Consider the following 14,956-nt stretch of genomic DNA (forward strand, 5'->3'; position numbering starts at 1 on the left):
CAAATCCAAATGGTCCCCTTCGGGGAGATTCCTAGAAGTGCCTTACAGGTAATTCTGAGTTATGTGGGTCCTTGAAATTAAAAGGTTTGGGAACAACTGCCTTACGGGGTACAAATGGATTTGGTTGCATTTGTAAACTCTTTGGATTTAAATGAACACTGACGATTGTGCTGTGTAGTCGTTCCACTGCAGACATTTCCTTTTCATTCAACTATTCCTTCCTGTTCTCCTCCCTCGGCACCCTCCTCATCCTCATCCTTGTCGTCATCATCATCTTCTTCTTCATCTTCGTCATCATCCCTTCCTGAGTCAGGGACCCAGAGTCCAGAGTCAATGCACCTCATCAGGTGATATTTTCCTTCCTTTGAAGAGAATTCAAGTTATTCAGGTTCCAGGCAGACAAATTATAATCAGTGTGGTGGAAATTAGCTAAGTGCATTTACTCAAGTACTATACTTACTGTATATCATTTTGAGGGACTTTTTCTGTAATGGAATATTTCCATGTTTTTTAATTTTATCATTTTTAATTGTATTTGTGCTCTGCTACACATATAGTTAATTAGCAGATTTGGATTATTCGTAATTGATCTAAAATAACTACTTCCCAACGCATCGCAATGCGTTATGAGCTGACACGTTTTTTTATATTTAGAAAAAAAAGAGTGAAATGGGATTTTAAATGATTTATATTTTGATGCTAATACTTTTGTACTTGTATACAAGTAACATTTAGAATACAGGACCTTTAGTTGTAATTGTGATGGTTTTTGTTCACGTTTCCATAACCAGAGCCACCTCTGAAGGTGGCTCTGGTTGCGAGGCGTTGTGAGCATGTAGATCGGCTATTTTCACGAATTTTGGCTGTTTTTTTACACAGGTTTCTACGGTTTCTTGGTCTGGATATGGCAGCCTGGAACGGTTGTTCAAGTGCAGCTAAACTTGGCATGTTAGTAAATGTGCCACAATTAACAATAATGCATTGCACAGCTGATCTGCGGAACCTGAGAATATACCATTTTTCAAGATGGGGAGAAGTGTGGAGAATAGTCAAAGTGACCATTTTGTTACATTTTGCATTTGTAGTTATTTTACTGTAAATTAACAACATAATAACCAGCGCAGATAGACATTCATGGATTTATATTTAAAGGTAACTTTTATTTTCCCCCCTGGACCCAGGGTATGGCAGCTGCATACCCCTGCCATACCCAATTGACGCCCCTGCTCACAAGGCAGCCAGTACAGTACTGCCTCCTGAGCAGGCCCCACATTTAGGTTCTGACAACCTTATATGATTAAATGAAACTGTGCTGTAGAGGCTACTGTCTATGGAAAAAATTCCAGAACAGACACGTTTCACTTGGTCCTTGTAGTGGAAAAGGCCATAATTATGTTTTATGCTCCCCAAGTCACTTTTCCACATGGGTCCTACAATGTTCTCTAATGACAATGTGTTATTTTATTGTCTGGGTCAGCGATAAATGTAAACATGCATGTGTGTCATATAGGCCAATACAATTTCCACATTTCAAGAGGCTGCAATTTTTGTTATTGGGTTGTTTTTGTGAAAGAAAACACACTTAAGACATTTCCTCGAATAAATTGTTCCAGTCCTACTGTAACAAATCAATCTGCAAGGTGTAGAAAATCAACGGTATTATTTAAACATGAGGAAATTAAGTGTGTAGATCCGTGTTCGGATTTTAGAGAAAAGAATAATTATGCACAAAATTCATAATAGTGTTCAAATTGCAAGAATCACGCACGCACGCACAAACACACACACACACACACACACACACATACACACACACACACACACACACACACACACACACACACACACACACACACACACACACACACACACACGCGCGCACACGCGCACACACACACACACACACCCAAAGTCACTTACCGTGATGTCTAGTTTGCTCATAGCTTCCTGAAGCATTTCAATGTTTTTCTCATCAAAACCCCTCTGCAATTCCTATGAATACAGAAAGGGTCATCAACCTGCAAGCAAGGACAAACACCTCACAGGCCAGACAGCATGGCACTGCTACATTCCTTGGTAATAAGGGTAGGTTGCAACTTTTTATAGGCCTACTGACATTGAAATTCAAAACGTCTAGATCAGGGGTCTTCAACGTTTTCAGTCCAAGGACCCCTTAGTTGAGAGAGAGATGAAGCAAGGAACCCACAACCTGTTAATAGATTCCATATAGTTTCATTGTTGACAGCGTAATGACAGCACAATCTTCAGTGTATTTTGGATTCTTGAATGGTCAGTTCTATTTTTGGCTAAAGTTCTCAGAATATGGACGCTATGGTGATAAAAAAAAAGGAGAACAAAAGTTTCTATCAACCAAAGATTTGGGGGACCCTCTGTAGTAACTCTGAGAACCCCCTAGGGGTCCCGGACCCCCTGTTGAAGACCCCTGGTCTATATTTAAAATGTCATGGTATTACCTCTATTGTAGTGGATGCCCATGCCCATACCTTACTACTCATAATAATAATAATAAGGCCCACATTCCTTATGAGTATTTTCTGTCACAGTACATTTGCACAAACGCAAATCCTTTCCTCTGCATTTAAAGATGCACCAAGTAAATTTTCATCTTCTACCCCGGATTTTAACCTGGTTTAGTGCGCAAATCCTGCTTGCTCAGGGGATACATTTAATCTTAACCATCAGGTCAAAATTTGTGTCAGATTCTCTCTGTGTCTAGGTAATTACATGTTATATTGTATTAATATACTCTACCATACAAATTGGACCACATTACATCTAACATATAATTTTCCGAATGTCTGTCTGTCTGTCTGAGTGTCTGTCTGTCTGAAACCGCGTTTCTCCTCAGTGGCTGGAGCAATTGATCTGAAATCGCATCACCATCAGCATATGAACACACCTGACATAACTGTGAAGCCCGTTTGTCACTTTCACAAATCGTATGCTGTATAATTGCATTTTTATGGTGTATCTATATCTATTTAGCCTACAGTACCTTTTGTGACCACACATGTTAAGGGAGGGGCGCTGTTGTTCAGGCCATGCACAATCACACACAAACCCACACACACACACACACACACACACACGGGGGGGGGGGTGCAGGCGGGCAGGCGGGCGGGCGGGCGGGGGGGGGGGGGGGGGGGGGGGGGGGGTGGTTCTGGCCCTGTTACAGATGTTGTCCAAAATCATGCAGATCGGTACACAGTATCTCTGTAGCCGTTAAATGGAACGGGTATTTCTTACATTGATGCTCCTACATATTAGCATGCAAGCACCAGTTAAAGTTACTTTCCATCCCTCATATACTGTGTGCACAGTGCACATCCCATAATCCACACACTGCACATCATTTCGGAGCTCATATCTTTGAACGGGTAAGGGCTAGTTTTATTAATTAAAAGAAAAGTGACATACAGTAGTGCCGCTTAAACATATCCTAACTATTAGGAGCAGTGGGCACTATTAATACAGGGTCAAGTGTAATGTCCAGCCATGGTTGCCATTTTTTGTCAGTTGAATAAACATTATGGTACAGTATGTCACCTTTGTGTTCTTGAAAAAGAAAATACGTCACTGCTGCTGGGTCATTTAATAAATAAGAGATCCTAAAAGAACTTTAAGTGAGTGCTTGTGGTGATCTTTTCAAGTTACATTGTGTGCTTGCCATCCCAACTCCAAAGAACACACTGCAACAACTGTTGAAATTACAGTATTTAGTGAAAATGCGTTTCAACATGCTGTCTTTGTCAAAAGCTTCAATGGTGTAAGCTTGCAACCATTTCACTGAAATCATGTCAGGTGTTACCGTGTTAGTTTTATTTTCTTTGAGCAATAGTGCGTTGTCTTTTCCAGGATTCTGTCAAGTACACCGGTACATTTTTCAAAGTGTTTTGGGTTGTGAGCGTTTACCTCAGGGAGTGACTGGTAGACCTCAGCAGGGTCTAAGCCACCTGGTCCCAGCCTCCTCTGCCTCTCCTCTTCCTCATACTCCCTCATAGCATTCTCAATGCGGAGTTGAGCACAGCTGCGGACACGCTCCTTCAATGACTCAAGCTCATTATTGAATGCATCCAGGTATGGTTTGTCTGCTGTCTGAAGTTCATGCACACACACACAAACACACACAAACACACACAAACACACACACACACACACACACACACACACACACACACACACACACACACACACACACACACACACACACACACACACACACACACACACACACACACACACACACACACACACACACACTGAGGTTGTTGTTTTTTTTACTGGCATTGCATTGCATCCAAAAATGCATCCGTGAATATTTCTCATCAAACTATTAATTTGTCTGTGTGCCACCAATATCTGTATCTGTCTGACTGGGGGTCTGAGGCGAACGCACAAATTCAGTGTGTTCGTTGTGTTCATCCGATGTATCCATTTTGCCAACCAAGCTTGGCTTAATCTCTCAGAACAGATTATATGCTGCACAACTGGAAAAAAAATAAAAAATAAATGGGTCCCCAGATTGAGCTTGGTTTAACTGATAGGCCACAAGATACTTTTTGGGCTTTATTTATAAATCACAGTAGAGACAAACAGGAGAGAGATAGGGATAGCCATGCAGCAAAGATCTTCGGGGATGGGACTTGAACCCGCGATGCTCTGTCAGGCTACATTGGAGCCTAGGTGACCGGACTGCTATGCCAGCAGTCCGCGCCTAACTAACAGCCATTGTAAATGAGAATTGTATAAATATTGACCAACTTGGCACTCCATACAGACATAAATATACCAGGGAGTGATAACAGACACATTAATAGATACTGACACACAGACACACTAAACTAGTAGGTCTACACCTTCACAGACCTTAATCCTGGAGAAGAACCCTCGAAAGCAACCTCGTGAGTCAACCTCCAGCGCCCGAGCCATCTCCAGGATAAACTGCATCACTATAGTCTGGTGAGCCACCTGTTCCATCAATGCGTGTTTCTGCAATACATACACATGCAGTCTTCAAAAAATTATCTTGACTAAATCATATTGAAGGGCATGCATGCATTCCCTCACACATACAGTATAGTATTTACACAGGTATTTCTCTAATGACCTGCCCCTGCTAGACTTTTAACCACTTGAACCCAGCGTCCCTATTCTGGGGTGAACATTTAGCAAATACAGCCCATCTACAAGCCGAGCCTGTAGATGGGCTATAAAGAGATTTCAAGATTCATTTTGGGGCTTTTTATGTATTTATTATTGAAAGGACAGTAGGCTGACAGGAAATGGGGAGAGAAAGAGATGGGGAGTGACACGCAGCAAAGGCTGTTGTGATCGGGACTCGAACCTGTGACGCGCTGTCAGGCTACATTGAAGCATCCAAAAATACATCTGTGAATATTTCTCATCAAACTATTAATTTGTCTGTGTGCCACCAATATCTGTATCTGTCTGACTGGGGGTCTGAGGCGAACGCACAAATTCAGTGTGTTCGTTGTGTTCATCCGATGTATCCATTGGCCAACCAAGTTTGGCTTAATCTCTCAGAACAGATTATATGCTGCACAACTGGAAAAAAATATGAAAAAAGAAATCGGTCCACAAAATGGGTCCCCAGATTGAGCTTGGCTTAACTGATAGGCCACAACTAACTAACTCACTTATCATTAATTTTAAGATACTTTTTGGGCTTTATGTATAGATCACATTGAGACAAACAGGAAACAGGGAGAGAGATAGGGATAGACGCCAGCAAAGATCGTCGGGAATGGGACTACGCCAGCTGTCCTGATCTAAAAAAATATTTTAGATGGAAACACGAGAGGATCTAGTAGAGCCCTGGGGGCCAAAAGGCAACTAAGTATGGGGTTTTAATGGCAGTACCACTTTGGAAATGAGAATTTTATTATACTGTAACTGTTATTCTGGGTTGTGTTTGTGTTTCCTACCTACCAAATAAAATCAATTAATCAATCAATCAATCAATCACTCCATACATAAGTAGATCAATCAAGTCCACTCACCTCCTCCACCTCCAAATCAATGCAAATGACGACAAGATAATTAGCCGTCTCCTCACATACCAGGTGTGTATTATCTGACAGGTACTTCTGACTGTCATCCCAGCGCCGCATCATGCCTGAAACACACATACCCACACACGCACACACACGCACGCACGCACACACACACACACACGCACACACGCACACACGCACACACACACACACACACACGCACACACACACACGCACACACACGCACGCACGCGCACACACGCACACACGCACACACGCACACACACACACACACACACACACACACACACACACACACACACACACACACACACGTGTCAAGATTTTCCTTTAAAGAGGTGGTGCCATGATTCCCCCCCCCCCCCCTATAAAACATGATTATCAGGTATTATGATTATACTAGGAGGAAGATTTTTTCAAAAAAACGTATACAGAAAGTTAGAATTGGGTTTTTATGTGGACACACCCCAGTTCATTAAGTATGCATGGATGGCATGGTGGGTGGTGACCCAGCTGATATAGCCACACCCCACAGTGTTGGGTGAATGGTAAATAGGGGAGGAGTTGATTCTGTGATGTCATCTTATCTGTGTTTTTTAACTGACACTTTTCACCACAAGGTGGCAGCCTCCACGAGAAAACAAACAAATACTAAGAGAATACATCATTTCTAAAAAAAAAAACATAAGGGGGTCTAATGAAGTACTTTCAACCTCCTAGACACATGAAAAACAGAAAAAGTACAAAACTATGGCACCACCTCTTTAAAGACAAAGGAAGAGCAACACAGAACACGTGTTCCTAAAACCCACCAAAGTGCTTGATTTGCTTCTCATACTTGTCCACAAAGGTTTTGTGTTTCTCCTCCTTCTCCTCCTCTGTCTCCTCCATTGCTATTGGCTTGATGTTTACTACACTCTGGAAAGCAGAAAGTTGACAAAATCAAGGTATGTGTTAAAGATCTTTTCTAGTTTTTTCATACGATTGTGTCACTGAAAATAACAGATTTTCTTCTTCAGTGACTGGCTGTCATATGACATTAATGACATTGACATTCCTAACACAATAATTTGATTACAATAAATGTATCCCCATTGATTCCGGATGGGGACCCAAATGCATTTGGGTCTCTATCTGGAATCAATGGGGGTAAATTTACTATACCGTAATTACATTTTTATCTTAACAGTGGACAAAAAACTAAAAATATTATTGATCTCAAGTCTCCATGGCATGAGTAATCAATAGAAATAAAGTCATTTTGCGGGTGAACTACTCCTTTAAAGCCGTCTTTTTTTAGTCATGACGGCCCCAGTAAGTCTTTTTGGCGCATTTTTGGCGCGTGTTCTAAAAGTATATTTCAAACTTCTAGTATGGTAAGCTTTAGTCGACCAAGACTTTATTAGTTGATTAGAAATGTGTTATGCTTTCTCTCATGCTGAATTAATTATTTCTTGATGTAAGTTTTTGTAAGATCATACAGTATAGGCAGTAGCCATTGTGAAACAACTTTAGACGTCACCAACTTAATAATGCCATGGTCTCTGCACGATTGTCAGTGGAAAACACAATTTTACAGATTGGTTGATTAAATCAACTCAAATCGAATATTAGATAAATTCCTATGACTGTTATGCTTGACTAAGAATGTATTTGGTGGAGTATGCAGAAGCCATAATAAAACCCATCCAAAAAAATCAAACCTCGGTTCGAAGTGGAGCGGTGAATCTGAGCGTGCGTGCGTGGCGTGCGTGCGTGCGTGCGTGCGTGTGCGCGTGCGTCCGTGCGTGTGTGTGTCTGTGTGAGTGAGTGGTGAGTGTGCCTGGCCTGCACAAAACAGCGCCCCTCCTTTAACTAGTGTGTTGTGTGTGGCCACTCAAGGTATTGCCAGGCTACGGACATGGCCAGCCACCCAGCCACCCACCCAGGGACATACCCACGGACATACCTGTCTATTGGGAGCGCTTTCACCGCTCCAAAAATGAAACATTCACTCACAGCTCTAGTCAAAACCTTGCTTTGTGCGCAGGGGTGTCGCACCAAATTGTGGGCCCTGGGCACAAGAATTCACTGTGGGCCCCCCCATGAATATTCTTCATAGGGGGAGCGGGTTTAACCCATTTAGACTGGGAACGCATTATTACGCATTACTTTGTGCTTTAACTATTGAAAAATAGCTGATATACAAGCTCACAGCGGGGCACCGAGTGCTGCGCTGCAAGCTTGTAGATCTGCTATTTTTGAAAAATCAAGGAAATTTGTGCAAGTCTTTGAATATTTCAAATCCTTCTAAGGTTTTTTGAAAAACCTATGTTTCCCATCTGAAAATAGTTAGTTCCAGGGACCCCCCAGAAGCAAAATTTGAGTTACAAATGTTTGCTTAAAAAAGTACATAGCCTATATTGAAAGATTTGCACACATTTTCACAACTTTAAAAAAATAGCAGATCTAGAAGCTCGCAGCACGGCACTCGGTGCCGCACTGTGAGCTTGTATATCTGCTATTTTTCAATAGTTAAAGTATAAAATAATTGAGGCCCCTCCACCTTAGGCCCTGGTAAGTCAGTCCCACGTTTCCCCCCCTTGTGATGCCCCTGTTTGTGCGTGGCTTTAGTCATAGTGCTACCCAGTGAGATCTTTCCCTCACCTTGCTGAAGCCATCTTTACTGAGCGTGTCGACATCCCATGGTAGTTTCTTCTTTTCTTTCTCATATTCCTGCAGCATTTTGACAAACTTCTTCTCATCCCTCCTCAGTTTCTTTAACTTTTCCTGGAGTTCGTTTAGTTGAGCTTTGCTTTCATCCTCTTGGCCCTCCTTTACTCCTTCTCCATTCTCTCCCAGCTCTCCGAGTCGTCCCTGTGTTTCCCCTATGCACCGCTTGCACTCTTCTAAGTTATGTTCCAAATCTTCACCTCTCTGCTGAAACTCTGCCATTCGCTCCAAACGGGACTGTTGGGTCAGGCCAGAGTGGATCAGAGAGATAAATGAAATACATTTGAATGAATGAGTGGAGTGTGGAGAAACAAAATGATGGAGGGATACTCATTAACTCATATAAGTCACTGGCACAAAAAAGGGGTGAAGAATATTGACGATCCCTAAGGCCATAGCTTAACCTCTTAACTTATTAGTTATCCTTTTTTAATAGCTGATCTACACAGCTTGTAGATTCTGCTATGATGATCCAAAATGTGTGAACATTTGTGGATGCGGAAGAATTGTGAGTTATTTAGAAAATGTTTTTTGTTTGCCCAGGTTGAAACGAGGTTAACAGGGGTCCTCAAAGATGGCCTAAGATAAGGTCCTAATCATGTCACATATTGGGTGTTATTTGGATTTCACCCCATTATCACCAGTATAAGGCTATAATCTCATGTCTAATCCACTAATCCACAACAGGAATGGATGGAGCCATGACACTGAAATCAACACAATACCTTCCACCTATAGGCATTCTGACAATTAGACATCATTTAAGCTAATTAGAAATTAAGAGGCATGTAGAGTTTTGCCATTTCATAATAAAATGATAATTCACACAAGTATAATTTCATGGAGGGCTTGAAGTAGGCTATCCTATTTATGATAATGATAATGCATTTTATTTGTATAGCACCTTTCAAAACAAACTTCTGCACAGAACAAGGTTAAAAGCACATACAACAGAGCAAAAACTAACAGTTTGATTCACAAATAACAACATAACATTGTGTACTATGACATAAAAAGCAATTATGAAAAACATTAAACAGAAGGATGGTGCTAACCTTAGCTGCATTGGCGGTGCATTCCGCATCCTGGGTGCCCGATCACCCCCGGTTAACAGGTTTTAGTATGTCTGCCCTCCAAGAGGGCCTTATCTGAGGACCTAAGGATGCGCCCAGAGTCAGACTCACGAGGGGGCAGCATATCCAGTATGTATATAAGTAGGGGTGTATTTAATTTAGCTACAATCTGGTCAAATTCTATAAATGCCATCAGTTCTTCGGTCAGAGTATTTAAGCTAAAATGTATAGCCTACTCATGAACATATCTTGTCAGGAAGCCACACCATCATGAGTGAGCACTACAATAAGATTTTTTTTATACTTTACTGGAGTATTTCAAATCTTCTGTACTTTTACGGATCCAAATATTGTACTTTTACTCTACTACATTTATTTGAACACTTTAGTTACTAGTTACTTTGCAGATATAATTGATTATATTATAAAGCATAAATTAATCCACTTTAACCCTATTTTATACCTAGGATATTTGAAAATAACCTTTGGTACTTTAAATATATTTTGATACTTTCGTTCGTACTTTTACTCAAGAAAACTTTGAATTTCCGGACTTTTACTTGTAACAGAGTATTTCTATATTGCAGTATTGATACTCGAATTATTATTTTCCACCACTGTGAATTCATGAAAAATGAACACTGGCTGGCAATTCAGTGGTCTGAATGCACATACATTAGATAAATAACATTTGTAAATAAACATATTTTGTTTACTTTAATGCCAAATTATATTTTTCGTTAAAACTAAGGTTTTATTTGAGAAGAATCATTGCTGCAGTGTTTGTTTTCAGTATTTTCAGGTGGGTTGCCACTTTAACCCAATCAGGAGAGAGTACCCATTTCCCAGCTTCAATTTTACAGTGTTCCAGTTTAAAAATTGTCTCTTCATTTGTTTCCAATTTCACTTGTTTATTCTGTATCCTGTATAATGGAGAGACAGCGAGACTCCTACTGAACAAACGCTATGGCAATGAAGAAAATCACTTACAGTGGCGGTGTTGTTTTTGACAGCAAATTTTGATTTAGTTTTAGTCATAGTCTTATGAATAAAATGTCATTTCGTTTTAGTCATAATTTAGTCACCTGAAAAGGTTTAGTTTTAGTCTAATTTTAGTCGACTAAATATCATAAGATTTTAGGCGACTAAATATGCAGTTGATTTAGTCAACTGAAATGTATTTCTACAAGCTCACAACGCGTCACGCTGCGACTGTAGATCGGCTATTTTCAACACCTGAGAGCAAACATAAAATTACTTTCTTCTCCACTTGTCCCTCCCTAACATTTTAGTCTAGTTTTTATTTTGTTGACGAAATTGTCAATATATTTAGTCTTGGTTTTAGTCTTCACAGCTTAGTTTTTATTTCGTTTTCGTCCGTGTAATAAACACAGTCGACAAACATTTTTCGTCATTGTTATAGTCGACGAAATCAACACTGGGTGGTGGAGGGGTCATTGACTGGGGAGGGGGTAACACTTGCTTACTCTACTCTTTATCTAGGCCTACCTCTATGTCAATTCATCATTAAGTGTCTTACTCTACTCTTTATCTAGGCCTACCTCTATGTCAATTCATCATTAAGTGTCTTACTCTACTCTTTATCTAGGCCTACCTCTATGTCAATTCATCATTAAGTGTCTGGTCTACCCGGTGTCTCATCCTGAACAAGCTTGCGGTGTCCACGTTGGGATGAGTCACATCTTCATCGTCCGAGACGTAGATGTGATCCCAGGCGCTGTAATCAATACCGGTGCAGATCGACATCCTCACACTCCTGCTGCGTGTTCACAATCAACCGTAAAAGCGATATAGGAGCTGTCGTTTGAGAGACAACAAGCCTTACTTAAATGCCGGAAATGTTAAGGCTAGAGAAGACACAAATCCTCTTAGGCCGACTGACAACAAGCTGTTCATTTTAATCTCCCTTATACTTGCCAGTGCAACCATAGAGTATAGAGTGCAACGCATTAAATGCTGTGAGCCCATTTACGTCATGTTTCATTTGTTGGATAAGTGAGTAAATACTTACTTTTACCTCTTAATACTTTGTTAAGCATTGCGAATCAGTGATCTTTCTGAAGGTAAATGTGCATTTCAGCTACTAGATGGCAGGAAGAACACACTGATATTCCAATACATGCAATGGCCAAAGACTGACAAAGGTGTCAAAGGTATGACACTCACTTGAGGATATAGTAGGCCTACTGTTCACTAATGAGATCACTTACTGTATGCCATTATGTACAGCTCAAGGTCAAGGTCAAACAACTGTATTGTCCCATCACCACTTTACAAAGCAGATACAAAAGTCATTGCTAAAAATGCCTACAAATATCAGTGTTAAATAGCCTATTTAAAGTGCATGAGTGAAAGCAATAAGGAGTCAATCTCTTACTAATGAGGCAGTCATGGCTTCAGTGTAAGCATGCATTGCAGTATACCAGCTCAGGATCCTTTGTTTTTACACAATACATCTGTTCTGATCTATTCTCCTTTACAACATTTTGATTAGTCAGTCGGATCTAAAAAGAAAACCTGTGCAGTTTAAATTTGTACATTCAGATCAGTGCCATACTTATTATACACAGCTAAGAAAGGGTTCAAAATCACGTAAGGCAAAAGTCCTACTAGGCAAAATGCCAAAAAAAAAAAAAAGGTCTTTAGTCCCCTTTTAAAAGCATCGGCTGACTGTGGCGCTCTCAGGTGGTCAGGGAGGGCATTCCACAGCAGAGGAGCAGCTAAGCAGAAGGCCCGGTCCCCAATGGTACAGAGGTTAGTCTTTTTGCCTTTCAGGGAGTTAGAATTTCCAGAGCGTATTCTATCCTGAAGGAAACGGGAAGCCAGTGTAGAGGATGAAGTATGGGTGTGATATAGTCATATTTCCGCACTCTCATCAGGATCCTAGCAGCACTGTTCTGGATGTACTGGAGCCTCTGGATGCTCTTGCTAGGGGTCCCGATGAGAAGTGAGTTGCAGTAGTCTAGGGAGGAGATAAAGGCGAGAACAAGTTTTTCGGCATCTGGAAGGGTGAGTGTGGATGATTTGATCTGGTGTGGGGTGCCGATCAGAATGGCTTCTGTCTTGGAGCTGTTTAATTGGTGTTCTCTCTTTCGACCGCTGCTCCTTCCTTGGCAGCAGGAGAGAAGGCCTGTGAGGAAGGTGAGAAGGTCGGAAGGTGAGAAGGTCGGCATAGCTCAGGGGTAGAGAAACCGTTATTAGAGCACGAAGGGTTCCCGAAGGGTTCCCAGTTCGAATCCGGGCTCCCCCTGAGTTAATGTCGAAGAGTCCTTGGGCAAGACTCTGAACCCCTAATTGCTCCCGGTGAGCAGGTTGGTGCCTTGCATGGTTTCCTCTGCCACCGGTGTGTGAATGTAATGCACAATCTATGTAAAGCGCCTTGGATAAAAGTGCTATATAAATGCACCATTTACCATTTACCAAGGTCAATTAAAACAAACTGTCAGCCATCATGTATTGTCTTAATGGATGAAATTCATATGGCTCTACTGACGGATGCACTTGAAAATGTAATGTGAAATGCTTGAAAATGTAGGCTGTATTTTGTCATAAAGACAAGGCATTAAAGGAGATAGCGGCTGGGGGGGTGGGGGGCTGTGGTGATTTTGTGCACAGGGTCCATTTTCACTTTTAATCTGTCCATGCATGGTATCAAATACTGAAGTTGTTCGTTTTCAAAGTGTTTTCTCATTGTATCAACTACTATTTGACCCCCTATCCTGTGACGTATTGTGGGTCTATCATCATCATCATCAGCAGCAGCAGCAGCACCGCTCACTTCACACGGGTGTGATTCTTATTGTAAAGTAAAACACCGGCCCCGAGAGAGATACATCTGCATGTGCATTTATACATAATTATATTCCATTAGGTTGTGCTACAGTACATGGTTGTTCCTTCGAAAGGGGAGCATGTCTTTCAGTGTGTAGTGTCCCGTATGAGTGCGCCTGTAGTGGGAAGAGTAGAAAAGCCCACCGAAGACCATTAGAACCACCATACCCAATGCTACAAGGCCAGCAATAATGGGCAGGAGGTCGACTGCAACAAGAAGAAACAAAGGACAATACTACCGTAAGTCATCACAATTATGCAGTAAATTCTCAAGTTCAAATTCATGCTGTGGTTCTTCTCTTAAAGGAGCTATAGTCAACTTCTTCTTAAAAAACGGATGCTAAGATAAAAATAATGTTTTGAAAATATTTTATAAAAAAATATGCTTCAAATATGTGTTTCTGTTCAAAAATGTCCACAAAAAGCGTAAAATAATGATAAAATAATCATTTTGGCCATTGTCAGGCTGACACTGTTTACATCCTAGTCTATTCTTTTATATGGATTGATAGGATGTAAACAAAGTGTCAGCCCGACAATTGCCAAAATGATTATTTTATCATTATTTTACGCTTTCTGTGGCCATTTTTGAACAGAAACACATATTTGAAGCATATTTCTTTTATAAAATATGTTCGAACATTATTTTAATTTAGCATCCGTTTTTCAAGAAAAAGTTGACTATAGCTCCTTTAAGTAACTATATAGGCTGAAGTGGTTATGTATGTTTAATAATGAAAATACAAATTTACAAAGTAACTAAAATTGGAAATACTAGTAGGCCTAAAGTAAAATTGCCTCAAAATTGTACTTAATTACAGCACTGGTGATGTCAGGTAGGTTCAGCTTACCTTTGACAGTGACATGAAACAACATAGTGGTGTTTCCAACGTTGTTACTGGCAACACAAGTGTACTCTCCTCCATCCTCATATTTTACGGAGTCAAACATTAGACAACAGGAAGTCCTATTCTGGTTGGAGACAGCTGGAGGCAATGTCCAAGTGTAGGCAGCGGACGGGTTACCCTTGGCTGAGCAGTTAAGATGTAGGTGATCTCCTGCTGTGATGGTGAAGCTTTTGCTGCCCAAGCCCAACACTGTCTGAGGTTTGTCTGGGGGAAGGTATGTAGATGTGAGACAAAAACTGACAATGTTGCAAAAAACTGAGATACAACATTAGTTTTTCCAGCACAGAGAGTTTATGCTTTCATGCGTCAGGGTTACTGTTGCTAGATTAAATCGTTTCCAATTAGGTTGTTCAAT

At 40.9% G+C, this 14,956-nt stretch overlaps 1 protein-coding gene across 1 annotated transcript; it reads right to left on the minus strand.

The window, feature by feature from the left end:
* Positions 1-203: 203 nt before the first annotated feature.
* Positions 204-11,608, minus strand: LOC308282351 (hsp90 co-chaperone Cdc37-like; the record flags this gene model as incomplete). Its single annotated transcript, XM_080722698.1, has 8 exons — positions 204-362; positions 1,921-1,992; positions 3,934-4,116; positions 4,888-5,010; positions 6,042-6,157; positions 6,869-6,974; positions 8,703-9,005; positions 11,492-11,608. The coding sequence occupies 8 exons, from the start codon at positions 11,606-11,608 to the stop codon at positions 204-206; spliced, it is 1,179 nt and encodes a 392-aa protein (XP_080578824.1).
* Between the last annotated feature and the right edge of the window lie 3,348 nt (positions 11,609-14,956).

The sequence above is a fragment of the Nannobrachium achirus genome (genome assembly GCF_963921795.1).
Source record: "Nannobrachium achirus genome assembly, chromosome: 3".
In the NCBI taxonomy this organism is placed as follows: domain Eukaryota; kingdom Metazoa; phylum Chordata; class Actinopteri; order Myctophiformes; family Myctophidae; genus Nannobrachium; species Nannobrachium achirus.